Source organism: Chlorocebus sabaeus, chromosome 1 (assembly GCF_047675955.1).
Source record: "Chlorocebus sabaeus isolate Y175 chromosome 1, mChlSab1.0.hap1, whole genome shotgun sequence".
Taxonomy (NCBI): domain Eukaryota; kingdom Metazoa; phylum Chordata; class Mammalia; order Primates; family Cercopithecidae; genus Chlorocebus; species Chlorocebus sabaeus.
In genome coordinates, this window is record NC_132904.1 from 54,977,392 (window position 1) to 54,996,028 (window position 18,637).

Sequence of the window (18,637 nt, forward strand, 5' to 3'; positions counted from 1 at the left end):
TGGGGTTTTTTTGTTTGTTTGTTTTGTTTTGTTTTGTTTTTTCTTTTTTTAACAAAAAGAATGCCAGGCGCAGTGACTCACGTCTGTAATGCCGGCACTTTGGGAAGCCAATGTAGGCGGTTCACGAGGTCAGGAGATGGAGACCATCCTGGCTAACAGGGTGAAACCCGTCTCTACTAAAAATACAAAAAACTAGCCGGGCGTGGTGGCGGGCACCTGTAGTCCCAGCTACTCCAGAGGCTGAGGCAGGAGAATGGTGTGAACCCGGGAGGCGGAGCTTGCAGTGAGCCGAGATGGCGCCACTACACTCCAGCCTGGGTGACAGAGTGAGACTCCATCTCAAAAAAAAAAAGAAGAAAGAGAAGGAAAACCTTGTTTGATTTTGTTTACTCAGCATTTCCCCAATTCCCCCCAAGTAACAGCTATCAGTGCTCTACAGAACTAGTATTTGCAGAATAGTTTAAAGAGCTCTCCCCACTCATCCTTCCCCCCGCCATAAAAATAGGAAGTCCTGAGTCTTCCTTGCAGAACCAAGCTTCTTTTTCCTCATATGTTATATCTGATGATATCATCAGGAATCTTGCTGTTTAATATAAATTCTAGATATTTGCTTTTAATGATGTTTTCAGGGTCTAATCCTGCCTTAGAAATGGGGACCATATTGACTACCAGATGTATCTCAGAGTCCTCAGTCTATTAGTGATCTTTCTTTTTCCTCTCTCTCCTCCATTGGAGTTTCCCTTTTAGTGTACTTGGGGCCCTTCTAATTCTCAAGAATCAAAGGATTGGATAAAATCTCACCATTCATCTAGTTGAGCCCTATCGAGATTCATTAGACAATAAATTTAGATGTAATAACAAAGCTTTTTTTTTTTTTTTTTTTTTTTTTGGACAGTGTCTGTGTCACCCAGGCTGGGGTGTCATGGCGTGATTATAGTTTTGCCGCAACTGCAAACTCCCAAGCTCAAGCGATCCTCCCATCTCAGCCTCTCGAGTAGCTGGGACCTTCAGTACCCTGCCAATTTTTTATTTTTTAAATTTTTTTGTAGAAGCAGAGTCTCCCTATATAGCCCAGGCTGATCTTAAACTCCTGGGCTCAAGCAATCTGCCTGCCTTGGCTTCCCAAAGTACTCGGATTATAAGCATAAACCACCACACCCAGCCTAAGTGGCTATTTTATTGCTCTCCTTTTCAACCTTGAAGATTTATAGTCAGGGCCTTTTGTTTTATTCTACTCACCTGTTCCCTAATAATTTCAGGAAGCCACCAGTGACCTCTTATATTCATCAGTTTCTCTTTTTTTTTTTTAAATGTTTATTTTACTAAACTTTCTCTAAAGCATGTAACACTATTAGTGATTTCCTCTTAATATCTATGATCCATTCTCAACAGTTCTCCTTCCCCATCTTGATTTTCCTCACTCCCTTTATATAAATACACATCTTTCCCAAGTTTCTGTCCTTAGCTCCTTTTTCTCATTATTCTCCTTACGTTTATTCCTTTATTTCTTCACTTATTCATTTCTCCAATAAACATTTACTCAATAGGATGAATTAGTTAAAATATTATTTTTAGCATAATATAGGAAGCTTGAGCCTATCTTTTACTTTTTTATTTTTAATTGGGTCACAGAATGTGATCATATGAGAATGACTTTTTGCTGCTGAGATGTATCTTATAATCCTTTTTTTTTTTAAGACAGATCTCACTCTGTTGCCCAGGCTGGAGTGCAATGGCACCATCTCAGTTCATTGCAACCTCTGCCTCCCAGGTTCAAGTGATTCTCCTGCCTCAGCCTCCTGAGTAGCTGGGACTACAGGCACAGGCTACTGTGCCCAGCTAATTTTTGTATTTTTTTGTAAAGACAGGGTTTCACCATGTTGCCCAGGCTGGTCTTGAACTCCTGAGTTCAGGTGATCCACCCACCTCAGCCTCCCAAAGTGCTGGGATTACAGGTGTGAACCACTGTGCCCAGCCATTATTGTTTCAGTAGTCATTGCAATAGAACATGCAGTAGATTCTAAACTGTTTTTCGGAATTGACAATACATGAAATTCAATTGAAAACATTTTTAGCTGATCCTAGTACCAAAAGCACTCAGGCTAGAAAGACTGGCTTTAGACTAGATGGCCACTTCTAGGCTAATCTCTTGAAAGAAAGTTTCTTCCTTTTTCCTCAGGGCAGTACTACAAACTCCCCATCCACAGCAGTAGTTTGAAATAGGCAAAGATTATCTGTGATATATTCTCTTTCCCTTCTGACTCTTCCTCCTGTTTTCTAGAGTGCTTGTCCCGGGCATTAGTGCACTTAGGCAGCTCTAAGCTTTTTGCTGCTCTCCTGGTCAGGTCTGTTCTCACCACCCTCACACTCTAAAATTAGTGCTGGAAGTTCAGACAATCCGTATTTTCTACCTCACAAATTAAAGGAAAGCAAGTACAAAAGGCAGTGTCTGGAGGAAAAAACACCACACTGATAGGTAGATAAATCTAGATTCCAGTTGTGGTTCTGTGGCTGACATCTATGCCTCTTTTCTCTAATCTGGAAAGTGGAGGAATTGCACAGGAATAATTGATGTCTAAGGTCCCAGCTCTATGAGTTTAAAATAATTTCTTGCAAACATATAAAATAATGGATGGATGAGGACTTTTGATGGAGATAGCTACATTGTCTAAGGTCAGGGCTTTAATCACTATTCTTCAGCCACTAGGGAAATCAGTTGCCACATTTGCAGCCATTGTGGGCACTATTCTGGATTCTGGCCACGTTGGACCCCACTGCCAGATAGAGGAAGAACTGGTTAATATAACTGTATGAAAATATCTGCTGGGCATGGTGGCTCACGCCTGTCGTTCCAGCACTTTGGGAAGCTGAGGCAGGCAGATCACTTGAGGTCAGGAGTTTGAAACCAGCCTAGCCAACATGATGAAACCCTGTCTCTACTAAAAATATAAAAATTAGCCAAGTGTGGTGGCATGTGCCTATAATCCCAGCTACTCAGGAGGCTGAAGCACGAGAATCGCTTGAACCTGGGAGACGGAGGTTGCAGTAAGCTGAGATCATGCCACTGCACTCCATCCCTGGGTGACAGAGTGAGACTCTGTCTCAAAAAAAAAAAAAAAAGATTAGCATAATGATGTCCTCGAGGTTCATCCACGTGGTAGCATGTGTCAGAATTTCTTTTTAAGGCTGAATATTCCATACATCTATGTGTGTGTGCTTATATACCACATTGTGTGTTTTGTTTGTTTTGTTTTTTATACTTCTTAAAATTATTATACTTTAATTTCTAGGGTACATGTGCACAACGTGCAGGTTTGTTGCATATATATACATATGCCATGTTGGAGTGCTGCACCCGTTAACTCGTCATTTACATTAGGTGTATCTCCGAATGTTATACCTCCCACCTCCCTCCTCACCACGACAGGCCCCAGTGTGTGATGTTCCCCACCCTGTGTCCAAGTGTTCTCATAGTTCAGTTCTCACCTATGAGTGAGAACATGCGGTGTTTGGTTTCCTGTCCTTGCGATTGACTGCTCAGAATGATGGTTTCTGGCTTCAGCCATGTCCCTACAAAGGACAAGAACTCATCCTTTTTTGTGGCCGCATAGTATTCCATCATGTATATGTGTCACATTTTCTTAATCCAGTCTGTCATTGATGGACTTTTGGGTTGGTTCCAAATCTTTGCTACTGTGAATAGTGCCACTATAAACATATGTGTGCATGTGTCTTTGTAGTAGCATGATTTATAATCCTTTGGGTATATGCCCAATAATGGGATGGCTGGGTCAAATGGTATTTCTAGTTCTAGATCCTTGAGGAATCACCACACTGTCTTCCACAATGGTTGAACTAGTTTACAGTCCCACCAACAGTGTAAAGTGGGGTTTTACAGTTTCCCATTATTATTGTGTGGGAGTCTAAGTCTTTTTGTAGGTCTCTAAGGACTTGCTTTATGAATCTGGCTGCTTCTGTATTGGGTGCATCTATATTTAGGGTAGTTAGCTCTTCTTGTTGAATTGATCCCTTTACTATTGTGTAATGGCCTTCTGTGTCTCTTTTGATCTTTGTGGGTTTAAAGTCTGTTTTATCAGAGACTAGGATTGCAACCCCTGTTTTTTGGGTTTTTTTCTTTCCATTTGCTTGGTAGATCTTCCTCCATCCCTTTATTTTGAGCCTAATGTGTGTGTCTTCATGTGAGATGGCTCTCCTGAATACAGTACATTGATGGGTCTTGACTCTATCCAATTTGCCAGTCTGTGTCTTTTAATTGGAGCATTTAGCCCGTTTACATTTAAGGTTAATATTGTTATGTGTGAATTTGATCCTGTCATTATGATGTTAGCTGATTATTTTGCTCGTTAGTTGATGCAGTTTCTTCCTAGCATCGATGGTCTTTACAGTTTGGTATGTTTTTGCAGTGACTGGTACCGGTTGTTCCTTTCCACGTTTATTGCTTCCTTCGGAAGCTCTTGTAAGGCAGGCCTAGTGGTGACAAAATCTCTCAGCATTCGTTTGTTTGTAAAGGATTTTATTTCTCCTTCACTTATGAAGCTTAGTTTGGCTGGATATGAAATTCTGGGTTGAAAATTCTTTTCTTTCAGAATGTTGAATATTGGCCCCCACTCTCTTCTGGCTTGTAGTGTTTTTCTCGAGAGATCTGCTGTTAGTCTGATGGGTTTCCTTTTGTGGATAACCCGACCTTTCTCTCTGGCTGTCCTTAACATTTTTTTCCTTCGTTTCATCTTTGGTGAATCTGACAGTTATGTGTCTTGGAGTTGCTCTTCTCCAGGAGTATCTTTGTGGTGTTCTCTGTATTTCCTGAATTTGAATGTTGGCCTGCCTTGCTGGGTTGGGGAAGTTCTCCTGGATAATATCCGGAAGAGTATTTTCTAACTTGGTTTCATTCTCCCTATCACTTTCAAGTACACCAATCAGACATAGATTTGGTCTTTTCATATAGTCCCATATTTCTTGGAGGCTTTGTTCGTTTCTTTTAACTCTTTTTTCTCTAAACTTCTCACTTCATTTCATTCATTTGATCTTCAATCACTGATACCCTTTCTTCCACTAGATCAAATTGGCTACTGAAGCTTGTGCATGTGTCATGTAGTTCTCATGCCATGGTTTTCAACTCCATCAGGTCGTTTAAGGACTTCTGTAGACTGTTTATTCTAGTTAGCCATTCGTCTAATCTTTTTTCAAGGTTTTTAGCTTCTTCACAATGGGTTCAAACATCCTCCTTTAGCTCAGAAAAGTTTTTTACTGCCGATCGTCTTAAGCCTTCTTCTCTCATCTCATCAAAGTCATTCTCCATCCAGCTTTGTTCTGTTGCTGGCAAGGAGCTACATTCCTTTGAAGGAATAGAGGCGCTCTGATTTTTAGAATTTTTAACTTTTCTGCTCTGTTTTCTCCCCATCTTTGTGGTTTTATCTATCTTTTGTCTTTGATGGTGACATACAGATGGGGTTTTGGTATGGATGTCCTTTGTTTGTTAGTTTTCCTTCTAACAGTCAGGATCCTCAGCTGCAGGTCTGTTGGAGTTTGCTGGAGGTCAACTCCAGACCTTGTTTGCCTGAGTATCATCAGCAGAGGCTGCAGAACAGCAAATATTGCAGAACAGCAGATGTTGCTTTCTGATCCTTCCTCTGGAAGCTTCGTCTCAGAGGGGCACCCAGCTATATGAGGTGTCAGTTGGCCCCTCCTGGGACGTGCCTCCCAGTTAGGTTATTCATAGGTCAGGGACCCACTTGAGGAGGCAGTCTGTCTGTTCTCAGATCTTAAACTCCATGCTGGGAGAACCACTACTCTCTTCAAAGCTGTCAGACAGGGACGTTTAAGTCTGCAGAAGTTTCTGCTGCCTTTTGTTCAGCTATGCCCTGCCCCCAGAGGTGGAGTCTACATAGGAAGGCCTCCTTGAGCTGCAGTGGGGTCCACCCAGTTCAAGCTTCCTGGTGGCTTTGTTTACCTACTCTAACCTCAGCAATGGTGGACACCCCTCCCTCAGCCTCACTGCCACCTTGCAGTTCGATCTCAGACTGCTGTGCTAGCAGTGAGTGAGGCTCCGTGAGTGTGGGACCCTCTGAGCCAGGCACAGGATATAATCTCCCGGTGTGCCATCTGCTAAGGCCATTGGAAAAGCGCAGTATTAGGGTGGGAGTGTCCTGATTTTCCAGGTACCATCTGTCACAGCTTCCCTTTGCTAGGAAAGGGAATTCCCCAACCCCTTCTGCTTCCCAGGTGAGGCGATGCCCCGCCCTGCTCCATGGGCTGCACCTCCTGTCTGACAAGTCCTAGTGAGATGAACCCAGTACCTCAATTGGAAATGCAGAAATCACCCGTCTTCTGCCTCACTCACACTGGGAGCTGCAGACTGGAGCTGTTCCTATTCAGCCATCTTGGAACCTCTCTCCACCGCATTGTGTTTATTCACTTATTTGTCAACAGACACCTGAGTCACTTTTACCTTTTGCCTATTGTGAATAATGCTATTGTGAATATGAGTATACAGAAACCTGTTTGGGTTCTTGTTTTCTATTCTTTTGGGTATATGTCCAGAAGAATAACTGTAATATACAGTAATTATATATTTCTTTATTTTTTGTGTGTGTGGAATTGCTATACACAGTCACTGTGCCATTTTACATTCCCACTGAGATTTCCTGAACTTTCTATTCATCAGCATTTCACTCAATGGGTTTTAGAATCAGTGATATATCTTGTCTGATCAATAGCAAGATCCCCCACGCCACCCACCCCTCCTTTTTTTTTTTTTTTTGAGACAGCCTCACTCTGTCATCCAGGCTGGAGTGCAGTGGCAGGATCTTGGCTCACTGCAACCTCCGCCTCCTGGGTTCAAGCGATTCTCCTGCCTCAGCCTTCCAAGTAGCTGGGATTACAGGCGCCCGCCACCATGACTGGCTAATTTTTGTATTTTTAGTAGAGACAGGGTTTCACCGTGTTGACCAGGCTGGTCTCCAACTCCTGACCTCAGGCGATCCACCTGCCTCGGCCTCCCAAAGTGCTGGGATTACAGGCATGAGCCACCGCACCCGACCTGCAAGATAACCCTTTTTATATAACAGTGAGAGAGAAAAAAATACCTCCAGTCAATTATAAGATGATCCCAATCTCAGAAGTGTTAAAATGTGCAAAAAATGTATCTTAGTCTCAATGGAATATAGTTGGTAAACATACTAAAAACCCCTCCAAAAAAAATTTGTGTAAATTACACAACTTTTAACACAATCTTTGTAGAGCAGGAAAGTAAAAGTGGCTACTCAGCAATACTGTATGAAAATACCTTTCTCAAATGTACTTTTACATTATTTACGAAAGAATGTGGGCCAGGCACAGTGGCTCACGCCTGTAATCCCAACACTTTGGGAGGCCGAAGCAGGCGGATCACGAGGTCAGGTGATGAAGACCATCCTGGCTAACGTGGTGAAACCCCATCTCTACTAAAAGTAAAAAAAAATAGCTGGGTGTAGTGGCGGGCGCCTGTAGTCCCAGCTACTTGGGAGGCTGAGGCAGGAGAATGGTGTGAACCCAGGAGGCGCAGCTTGCAGTGAGCCAAGATCGCACTGCTGCACTCCAGCCTGGGCAACAGAGCAAGACTCCATCTCAAAAAAAAAAAAAAAGAATGTGCTTCACACACAGTTTTTTACCCCAAAACTTAGCTATGCCTTAATGGCAGTTTGGAATAAAAGTACAAACCCCTCTGTCAGGTCCTCTGCAAAATAAAAATAAAAAGGTAAAAACCCCATAGGACAGTAAACAGTGTATTCCAGATGTTAGTTCCCATATATTTGTGATTTCTGGTAAAAGTATCCTAATGCTCTTTTGTCTTCGTTTTGCTTAAAGGATTGTTCAAGTTTAGAAGAATATAACATTGCCGCAGCATTACTCCCTTTGACCAGTGCTTTCTATAGGGTAAGTTTCATTGGTCCATATATAAGCTTGTTACGATTTACATAAATGTATTCAGTTTGATTTATTATGGAACTACATGAGTCCTGTCCTCTTAGTAGTATGCCTAAGATGTATCTGTGGTTATATTTATTATAACATTTATTGCTATGTGTAGGAAATTTAATATAGAACACTAAATCATCTCCTAAAATAGCATCCACACCCATTACATCCTTTTCCTTAATTTTCTTTATAACACTTTAAAACATCTGAATTTATGTTACATATTGGTTTGTTTACATGTTTTTTCTCCATCATAGAAAGTAAATTCCATGAGGCTGGGATATTGTCTGTCTTCTTTACTGCTATGTCCCAGGGCCACTCAGTAAATATTTATTGAGTGAATGACATTGAAGCCAGAAATTAGAGTTTAACTTTACTGGTAATTTCTGTGAACCTTCTGAGAATTTTCCGGAATGTTCAAAGTGATTTTTTAAAATTCTGTCACATATTACAGTTATATCTATGCTTTTTCATAAATAGATTAATTCTTATGGCAGACAAAAATCAGCAAATTTCTTTTCCTGTGAAAGACTTGTAAAACATTAGATAACCACCCACACTTGGAACAATACATTTAATATGTCCTTTTGAAATATGCAATAATGCACAGTAATTCTGTGGTAGCAGCTCACTTACTATTCAGCCACATGCACAGTCAGCTGCAAGAAGCAATAAGGTAACAAGTTTGGTAACTGCCATACTGTTTCTCTCTGTTAGCAGAGTAATCATACATACTTAATGTTTTAGTGGTGGGCTTGGATTTGATTTTTTGTGGTTGGCATAGTTTGTTGTTGGATGAGTTTGTTTTGGATTGTTTTGGTTTAGGGATGAATCAGTCAAGGTCCAATCAGGAAGCAGAAACCACACCAGTAATTTGAACAGAGAAATTTTATTTTATTTTTATTTTTATTATTAATTTATTGAGATGGAGTTTTAGCTCTTGTTGCCCAGGCTAGAGTGCAATGGCGCAATCTCGGCTCACTGCAACCTCCTTCTCCCACATTCAAGCGGTTCTCCTCAGCTGCCCAAGTGGCTAGGATTATAGGCATACACCACCACACTTGGCTGATTTTTTGTATTTTTAGTAGAAATGAGGTTTCACCATGTTGGTCAGGCGGGTCTCGAACTCCTGACCTCAGGTGATCCACCCATCTCGGCCTCCCAAAGTGCTGGGATTGCAGGCATGAGCCACCGTGCCCAGCCTATTTTTATTTTTTTGAGACAGGGTTTCACTCTGTTGCCCAGGCTGTAGTGCAGTGGCACAATCTTAGCTCCCTACAACCTCTGTCTCCTAGGCTCAAGTGATCCTCCCGTCTCAGCCTCCCAAGTAGCTGAAACTACAGGCACATGCCACCACAACCATCTAATGTGGTTTTTTTTTTGTTTGTTTTTATTTTTTGAGATGGAGTCATGCTCTGTCACCCAGGCTGGAGTGCAGTGGTGCAATCTGAGCTCACTGCAACCTCCACCTCGCAGGTTCAAGCAATTCTCCTCCCTCAGCCTCCTGAGTAGGTGGGATTGCAGGTGCGTGCCACCACACCCAGCTAATTTTTGTATTTTTAGTAGAGACGAGGTTTCACCATGTTGGCCAGGGTGGTCTTGATCTCTTGACTTCATGATCCTCTTGTCTTGGCCTCCCAAAGTGCTGGGATTACAAGTGTGAGCCACCGCGTCTAGCAGATTTTTGTAATTTTTCATAGAGACAGAGTTTCACCATGTTGCCCAGTCTGGTCTCAAATTCCTAAACTCGAGCTATCTGCCCACCTTGGCCTCCCAAAGTGCTGGGATTACAGGGGTGAGCCACCACACCTGACCAGAAATTTTAATATAGGGAGTTATTAAGTAGTAATAGGGGATTAACTACTAAGAGGTAAAGAGAATTCTTAAGAGTACGGGAATAGAATATAGGGAGCAACTACTGCCTCTAGAGCTCAGGCATAGTACCCAACAAAGAAGCAGACTTGGAAGAAAGCCCCTCCCCAGATCTAGGCTGATTCAGATCATGTTGGAGAGGTGTTGTGGCCACTGGATGGCATAAAATTTCAACAGACCAGAACTGGCAAGCAGTAAACTGCCTGCTGGAGCGCTGGCAAGACTTGCTAGGAAGCCACCCATTAGGATGGCCCTGAAACTTCTAGGGTGCCAGTGAAACTTGATAGGAAGCTACCACCTCGGGTACCCCTGAAACTTTATAGATAGTGAGCACTGCCACTGTAGTCCCACACACCACCAGTAGGTGCCTACCACAGTAGCAAGAAGGAGAAAGTACACCAGAACTAGGAAGAGAATCCACTTCCTACTGCAGTGTTCCTTCAGCATCTTTACTGGCAAAGCTTAATATTCTGCATTTTGGCAAAGGAGAAATGTTTATAAGGGCTAGTTCCAGTATCACAAAGCAAGACAGAGAAGGATAGGTTTGGAAGAAAGAAGTACTGCAGTGATTACAGAGGGGTTAGGTAAGGTAGATCACACTGATTCTCGGATATTTTCTAAATCTGTACCTTTTGGAAAATTATTTCTAGTGCATATTAGATTTGTTGATTAAGGAAGTAGATATAAATTGCATTATCCTGGGCACAAATTGCAAATTAGCCATCCTCATACTGTCCAGCCAGTATAAACTCCTGGGTCTTGCTAGCATTGCTTCAGAGAATGGACTCAGCTGCTTGTCTTGTTTAAACTTACTTTTAAAATATTTTAAATAACATTATTAATTTTTTTCAATGGAACAAAAGTTTATTGGGTATCTCAATATAAAAAGCTACTATGACAGGCAACATCATGGGCAGCAACATTAATCAAACATTGACATGGTCCCTAGGAACTTATATTAATAGTCTAATATTGCAGATAATTTTTAAAAATCAAACTGATCCGCAATGCCACCAACCAGATGGACATTATCTTAAGTAAAAGTTATGTGTGTGTGTGTATATATATATACACGGGCCAGGTACGGTGGCTCACGCCTATAATCCCAACACTTTGGGAGGCCGAGGCGGGCGGATCACCTGAGATCGAGAGTCCAAGACCAGCCTGACCAACATGGAGAAACCCCATCTCTACTAAAAATACAAAATTAGCGGCGCATGGTGGCGCGTGCCTGTAATCCCAGCTATTTGAGAGACTGCAGCAGGAGAATCACTTGAACCTCGGAGGTGGAAGTTGCCATGAACTGAGATCACACCATTGCACTCCAGCCTAGGCAACAAGAGCAAAACTCCATCAAAAAAAAAAAAAAAAAAAAAAAAAAGAAATTTATATATATATATATATATATATATATATATATTCCAGATACTACAGAAAAGAACAAAATGCAAAGTAAAAGTTCCCTTTTCCACCTTCATCCCATTTCCTCTGAACCATTGGTTTCCTTCCTGGGGAAAAGGAGTGGGAGTAGGGGTGAGGGGCCAGGGAAGAGTCATGCATTACTGCCAGCATATGCAGATTAAAATTTTCTTTTTTTTTGGTGGTGGATCATTTGAAGTCAGGAGTTCGAGACCAGCCTGGCCAACATGGTGAAACCCCATCTCTACTAAAAATACAAAAATTAGCCAACCATGGTGGAGTGCACCTGTAATCCCAGCTACTCGGGAGGCTAAGGCAGGAGAACCGCTTGAACTCAGGAGGCAGAGGCTGCAGTGAGCCGAGATCATGCCACTGAACTCCAGCCTGGGTGACAAAGCGAGACTATGTCTCAAAATAAAAATAAAAAAATAATATTTAAAAAAAGTATCTTTTTAACAAAAAGAAACCATTTACACTATTTTCACACCTTGATTTTTTCACTTAGTAGTACATCTTGGTCATCCTCTCATAATAGCACATATACCTAATTATTTTTAATTACTCCATTTATATTTTTAATGAAAAGATGGCGTATATGTACCTACTAATCTCATATGAGCAGAATATTTCATTAGCCCAGATGAAAGGTTACGTTTATCTTTTAGAGTTTTATTTAGTGTCAAAGTGTTCAAGATTTCCCACTTGTAACATTTCCTGTCTTAGATCCTTTGGAATTTGTCATGCAACAGCCACCACAAATTACTTTGTCCCCTAGATTGTAAGCCTACAGTTCCTTCTTCCTTCTTTCCACTTTTACTAAGTTACATGTGATTCACTAACTCTTATGGAAGCCTTCTTTGAAGGTGGTACCTTAACAGCCAGGTTTAAATTCTCAGGATTACTTTTACTGTGAAAAATAATGTAATCTTTTATACTTATGTTTGTTGTTTATATGGTACTTTCAGTTTTGATTTCAATTTATTAGATATGGCAAGCCCTGTGCTTATATCTGTTTCAGAGTAATCACAGATTAGTAACACATAATCCTTACCCTCAGGACACATACTAATGGCCTTTCATATCCATTGGTCAGCTGTTGACAGTAGAGGAATCATTTCAAAGTTGATGAATAATAACATTGAGCTACTCGTTGATTTACTTATGCCCTTTTCATTTAAAGATTATGTTTATTAAATTCAGAGCCAGAGTGTATACGGAGAATATGTAAAGCAGGGGTTCATATCTAAAGGTTACTTTTTTCGAAGGAAAATAATAAAGTAAAACCCAATAGAGCAGAAATAGAACCACAATAGGATACTTTTGTATTATTCCTTCCCAGCAATAGCAGTGAGCAACAGTGAAAGTCATGGCCCCTTTACCACAAGCCACCGTTTAACTTTTTTTTTTTTCTTTTTTGAGACAGAGTTTCACTCTTTTCGCCCAGGGTGGAGTGCAATGGCGCAATCGCGGCTCACTGCAACCTCTGCCTCCTGGGTTCAAGCGATTCTCCCACCTCAGCCTCCCGAGTAGCTGGGATTACACGTGCCCATCACCATGCCTGGCTTATTTTTGTATTTTTACTGTAGAGATGGGGTTTCACCATGTTGGCCAGGCTGGTCTTGAACTCCTGACCTCAGGTGATCCACCTGTCTCAACCTCCCAAAGTGCCAGGATTCTAGGCATGAGCCACATACCCGGCTGCCACCTTTAACTTAATGCCTTCTCTCCAGTGAACCATGCACCTCAGGGTCACCCTGCTGTAGTTCTTAATAACCAGGGTATTCCGGAGGGTTTCCTGAAATCTGTCAAAATATGGCAAAGCCCTCCCATTACTTCTTTGAGGCACATCTGTTATTGATACTCAAAATGACTCCCAGGAGAGCTAACACTGTCTCCTTTGGTACCCATTATAGCCTTTGTTTACCCTGAGAGGGAAAATAAATACCCTATTCACCTTAAATGCAATCATCCTGACGTGAAGCCTTTCCAGATTCTAAAGATCCCCACATGTAGTTGGCATTTGAGGAAGTTTTATTGACTGAGTTAGGTCTTCAGAATAAGAGCATTATTCAGACACTCAGTCTCAGGAGAAACATATTTTTTCTTCAAAATTCTCCAACATGTAAAAAATTATTTTCTAGTATCTAGCCATTAAAAAGACTTACTTGTTTGAAGAAGATTGTTGAAGTATAATTTATATCTCATAAAATTCACCCATTTTAAGTATGTATTTTAGTAATTTCAGTGTTTTACAGAGTGGTAAAACCATCACCACAGTCTAATTTTAGAACATTTCTCAAAAACAAAAATATGTAAGTAAATAAATAAATAAATAGGCCAGAAGTGATGATTCATGACTGTAATCCCAGCACTTTGGGAGGCCGAGGCAGTTGGATCACCTGAGGTCAGGAGTTTAAGTCCAGCCTGGCCAACATGGTGAAACCCCTGTCTCTACTGAAAATACAAAAATTAGCTGGGTGTGGTGGCACACTCCTGTAATCCCAGCTGGTTGGGAGGCCGAGGCAGAAGAATCAATTGAACCTGGGAGGCAGTTTGCAGTGAGCCGAGATTACGCCATTGCACTCCAGCCTGGGCGACAAAGTGAGACTGTCTCAAAAATTAAAAATGGAAATAAATAAATAGAACATTTCTGTCACCCCAAAAAGAAACCTTATGCCCATTCACAGTCACTCCCCATCCCCATGCAACCACTAATCTGCTTTCTGTCTCTATAAATTTGTCTTTTCTAGGCATTTTATTTAAAGGGAATTATACAACGTATGTTCTTTTGTGTGTTGCTTCTCTCACTGAGCATGATGGTTTTGAGGTTCACCCATGTTGTTAGAAGATTTCTTTAAGACTGCTAATAAGAATTTTCCACACCTGGAGGGTTTAGGTAACCTGTATTATTTCAAAATGTGTCTAATTCAGTATATAATATATAATTAAACTAATTATCTTATAAATATATTAGGAAAAAATGTGAGATGTACAATATCACTCCTCAGTCTAAAGAAATATAAATTTACATTTCTACCTGATTTTATAGTTATTTAATTTCTTGATTGCTGAATTTCAGCTTTGGCTTATACATTCTACATAAAGACCCACTAGTTTATCTGGCTGTAAATAAAATTTTTAGACCTAGTTGTTATTTCCATTTCAAAATATGAAAGCCCATGGCAAGTAAATTCAGGGTAGGGTAATAGGAAAGTCTACCTGGAAAAAGTAATCTGTGTCATTTGTATGAATCTAACTTACCTAACCAGAGAAGCAGTTAGAAAAGTCACTTGTGTCATTTGTGTAAATCTAACTGACCTAATCAGTTAGTGACGTTAAAGTATAGAGAGTCACAGCATTTCCTGAGCTAGCTAAGTGGTGACTTTCCTGCCACCATCAGACTCTAGCACTAATTCTTCCCCCAGCCGATACTCCCTAACATGAGTAAAGTAAAATCTGTGTTTTTCATGTCAAAGCCTGGTGTTTCTTGTGTAAGTCCATTTACCTAACAGAACACGGTAAAAATGGCAGTCCAGAGGAAGATGATAGGAATAATAAAGAGAGCTAATATTTACTGAACTTTTACTACATACAAGATGCTACGTTTGACTTGCAGTACCTAATCTAACCCAATGAAATTTTATTGCATTTTAAGGTGAAGGAAATGTGGCTTGGAAAGAATCTATACTACCTAGCTAGTAAATGTCAGATCAGGACTCACTCAATTCTGTTTGATTTCAAAGCTCATGTTCTTTAACTATAATAGAGTTCTTCAAATGAGTTACAATTTATGAAGCATACCTCTAGAAACTTTTAAAAAATATTTTTGCTTAGAGATATTGAGTTGGCATCACTCCTACTCTCTAATTTCTTCAGCCATTTTCACACATATAACCAGCAAGGATACTTCATTAAGTTTTGGCTTAGAGGGGGCAAAGTCAAGATGTTATGGTTTAATTAATTGTTACATAGTATTATTTATAAGTTTCAAATATTCATATATTTCTCTTTTTTTTTTTTTTTTTTTTTTTTTTTTGAGACGGGTTTTTAGCTCTGTCACCCAAGCTGGAGTACAATGATGCCATCTTGGCTGACTGCAACCTCCGTCCCCTGGGCTTAGGCAATCCTCCCACCTCAGCCTCCTCAGTAGCAGGACTGCAAGCATGCACCACCACACACAGCTAATTTTTAAAAATTTTTTTGTTTTGTAGAGATGACATCTCACTCTATTGCCCAGGCTGGTCTCAAACTCCTGGGCTCAAGTGATTCTCCCGCTTGGCTTCCCAAAGTGTTGGGATTATAGGCATGAGCCACCATGCCTGGCCATTTTCACATATTTCTAATAGGAAACATAGTTTTCAAAATTACACTAACTACACTTTTGTATTTCACTGATAATTCAGAAGTTCCTTGAATACTGGCTTTGCCTTAGTAATTAATATGGATCCTGATTGTCCTACTATAGATATGAGAGTTTGTAGGTAATTCTGATGGAATACAAATATGCCCATTTTCATAGTATTGATATTGTGGCTAGAAGAAAAATCTTATAGAAATATAAAAAATAGATATTTCATAAGTCATCACTTTTAATTGGTAAATGATAAGAGGTTCTTAAAAATTTACAAAATAGGAAAAGAATTTTGTTTTTTTTTCAGACTTTATGATCTGGATACATTGCATTTCCTACAATAGGTCTCAAGGGATTATATTTTTGCCCCAAAAAAAAAAGAGATAGGGGAGTGAGTGGGTGAGGAAGGGTCTTTTTTCATCTTTTTTTCTGCTATAAACCAAATATTAAACTTAAAAACAAATTAGCAGAAAAATGTTTGAGAGTGAAGACAAGTATCAGTGCTGGCTGAATCCAAATTTGGCCTGGAAAAGATGTGAATGTGTTTATTGCAGCACATCTTTCCAGCACAGCAGAATTTTAGAATGGTCAGATAATTAGTGTATTGCTTTTATTTCCTCCCTTCATTTTCTTCTTGTTCTTTAAGACAGTTTAGCATTCCTCCTCCTCCTCTTCCCTTTCAGCACAACCTCTCCTTGCTTCTCCCACTTTTCCTTTCTAGTTGTGAGAGACTGTCACTCTATCCTACTGCTCCTGGAAAACTGCTTCTGAGAAACTGTGAATTATTATAATTAGTTTAGAACTAATGTTCTTTATTAAGATTAGTTTATATGTACTATTTAAACTAGTGATAGAAGGAAATTGGGGCAATTTACTCAGAAACTCTACAACAATTAAATTGTGTTTTTCAGTGAATAAACAGTATTTTTAATCTTATTAAATTTATTTTTATAATATTTATTAATTTTTAATTTATGAAATATTTTTCTGAACTTGTCAACTTTTTTTGTGTGATGATTAACTTTTTTCATGTGGACAGTTTTTTTTTATATGATGAAAAAAGGTTGGACCCTTTTGTTCATTCTTCAGAAGAATGAGGCAGCCTACTAAGACTGTTTCTTTCTCTACTCCAAAAGAAATATAGTACCATTCAGTTCAGAGACATTGAAGTCCTATACTACCACGTCCTGAGTATTAGGACTACAAAGTCCAACAAGTCAAAATCTCCACCCTTAAACACACGCATGTACAGAGAAGATAGATTAGTAAAACAAATTGTAGCATATGTATTCTAAAACAGATATAATCTAAGTACTGTAAGAATACATTAGTTCCTGGTGACCCAAGGAACACTCCCCAAAAATTGTGACATATATGCCCATGAATGGTAAATGAGCATTTGTTTTGCAGGTGGGAATGAGATAAACAGTGAGTGAAGTATGAGATGACATAAATATTACAGGCAAAAAAAAAAAAAAAAAAAAAAAAAAAAAACGTGAATCACTTACTGGGAATTGTGACTGGAAATGGAGGCAGAAGGAACGGGATGGTGCCACTGCACTCCAGAGTGAGACTCCGTCTCAAAAAAAAAAAAAAGGCAGAAATCCACTTTTTAAAGATTTCCTAATTAATTATTAATAATAAAACAGGCTACCCGTAGCTTGGACTTGTATGTGGATCTGTCCAGAAACACGGAAAATTGCAGAATTTTAACTTGAAATTTTAACTTGAAAGATAGGTCCAGCTAAAAATATAAATTCAAGAGACTTCTACAGAGAGATGATTACCAAATTCTGTTGGAAGAAGAGAAAAGAAAAAAGAATAGAGGTCAGAAACATGGAAGAAATATCTATGGAATAACAAAGTGAAGAAAAGCTAAAGAATGAGACAGCACAAGAGAATCATGTGAAGACCAGGTGAAGTTGCAGAATTCCTATTTTGGAATAGAAGTTAAAAGAAAGTTGCTAATTTGAGCAGTCTTTAGTAGGTTATGTAGTGCCATTAAAAATCAACTGATCATTTATTTTGCAAGAAAACAGTGAGAAAGGAAACGTAATTATGACTGAGCCAGGCTCTAATTTATTCTACAGTAGCATGGTATTTGATTATTCCTATTGGCCCCTCCAAGTACATTTTCTGTTTTAGAAGATCGTAACACTTCCCACAAACAGATAAAGGCAGCACGTGTTTGACAAAAGGAACAATGCCCTCTCTTCTAATTCTGAGACAGTAGGAGGTGAAGGCGAAGGTCGTACTGAAGGGAGGAGGCATCCCATCTCCTAGAAAGTCATGCTGTGGAAGATTGGGGGCAAGGCTACGGAGGTTGTCCTGTGTGAGTCTGTTTCAATTCTGATTCTGCCTTGGCCTTAGTTCGCCAATCATCCTGGACCCTATTACAGGAGGATTCCAGAACCATCAAATAATTCCTGATATACACATTTAAAAGTAAAATTTTTACAACAGAATAAATAATAAAAACATGAAAATTTTTATTGAAATTTTTCATCTTGCAGAAAAAATGGATTTCTTCCAGAAGTATACCTCTTCTTACTTTGCTATCACCATGTATAGAATATAATATAAAGTGTCTGTCCCCACTAAATTGAAAAAGGAACTAGCAAGCTTTAATGTCTACTGTGATTTTTCTCAGAACCAGTAAGATATCTGCTGTTTCTACCCACTGTCTTACGTCTTATAAAACTTGAAGAAAAAATGATTGTGAAGTATACAGACCTAGACTTGAAAGAGTTTTATTCGTGGGCAACATGAGGGTTGGAAGAAAATATTAGACAGCATAGATTTAAATTTTCAATATTTTTAAATGTTCAAATAATACAACGAAAAGTTCATCATGAACCACTCAAGAGTATTGGCATCATGTTCAGTAATGGGAAGTAATTACTCTGGTATTTTGTGTGTGTGTGTGTTTTTTTGTTGTTTTTTTTTTTTTTTTTTGAGACGGAGTCTCGCTCTGTCGCCCAAGCTGGAGTGCAGTGGCGCAATCTCAGCTCACTGCAA

At 39.6% G+C, this 18,637-nt stretch overlaps 1 protein-coding gene across 9 annotated transcripts in view; it reads left to right on the top strand.

The window, feature by feature from the left end:
* SBF2 (SET binding factor 2) overlaps positions 1-18,637 on the top strand; it is a 519,305-nt gene that overhangs the window by 393,757 nt on the left and 106,911 nt on the right. For all 9 annotated transcript variants that reach the window (XM_073018389.1, XM_073018410.1, XM_008007157.3 and 6 more), the window contains one exon: positions 7,867-7,935. In XM_073018389.1, coding sequence (XP_072874490.1) covers positions 7,867-7,935 — 69 coding nt within the window. The remainder of the gene's footprint in view (positions 1-7,866; positions 7,936-18,637) is intronic.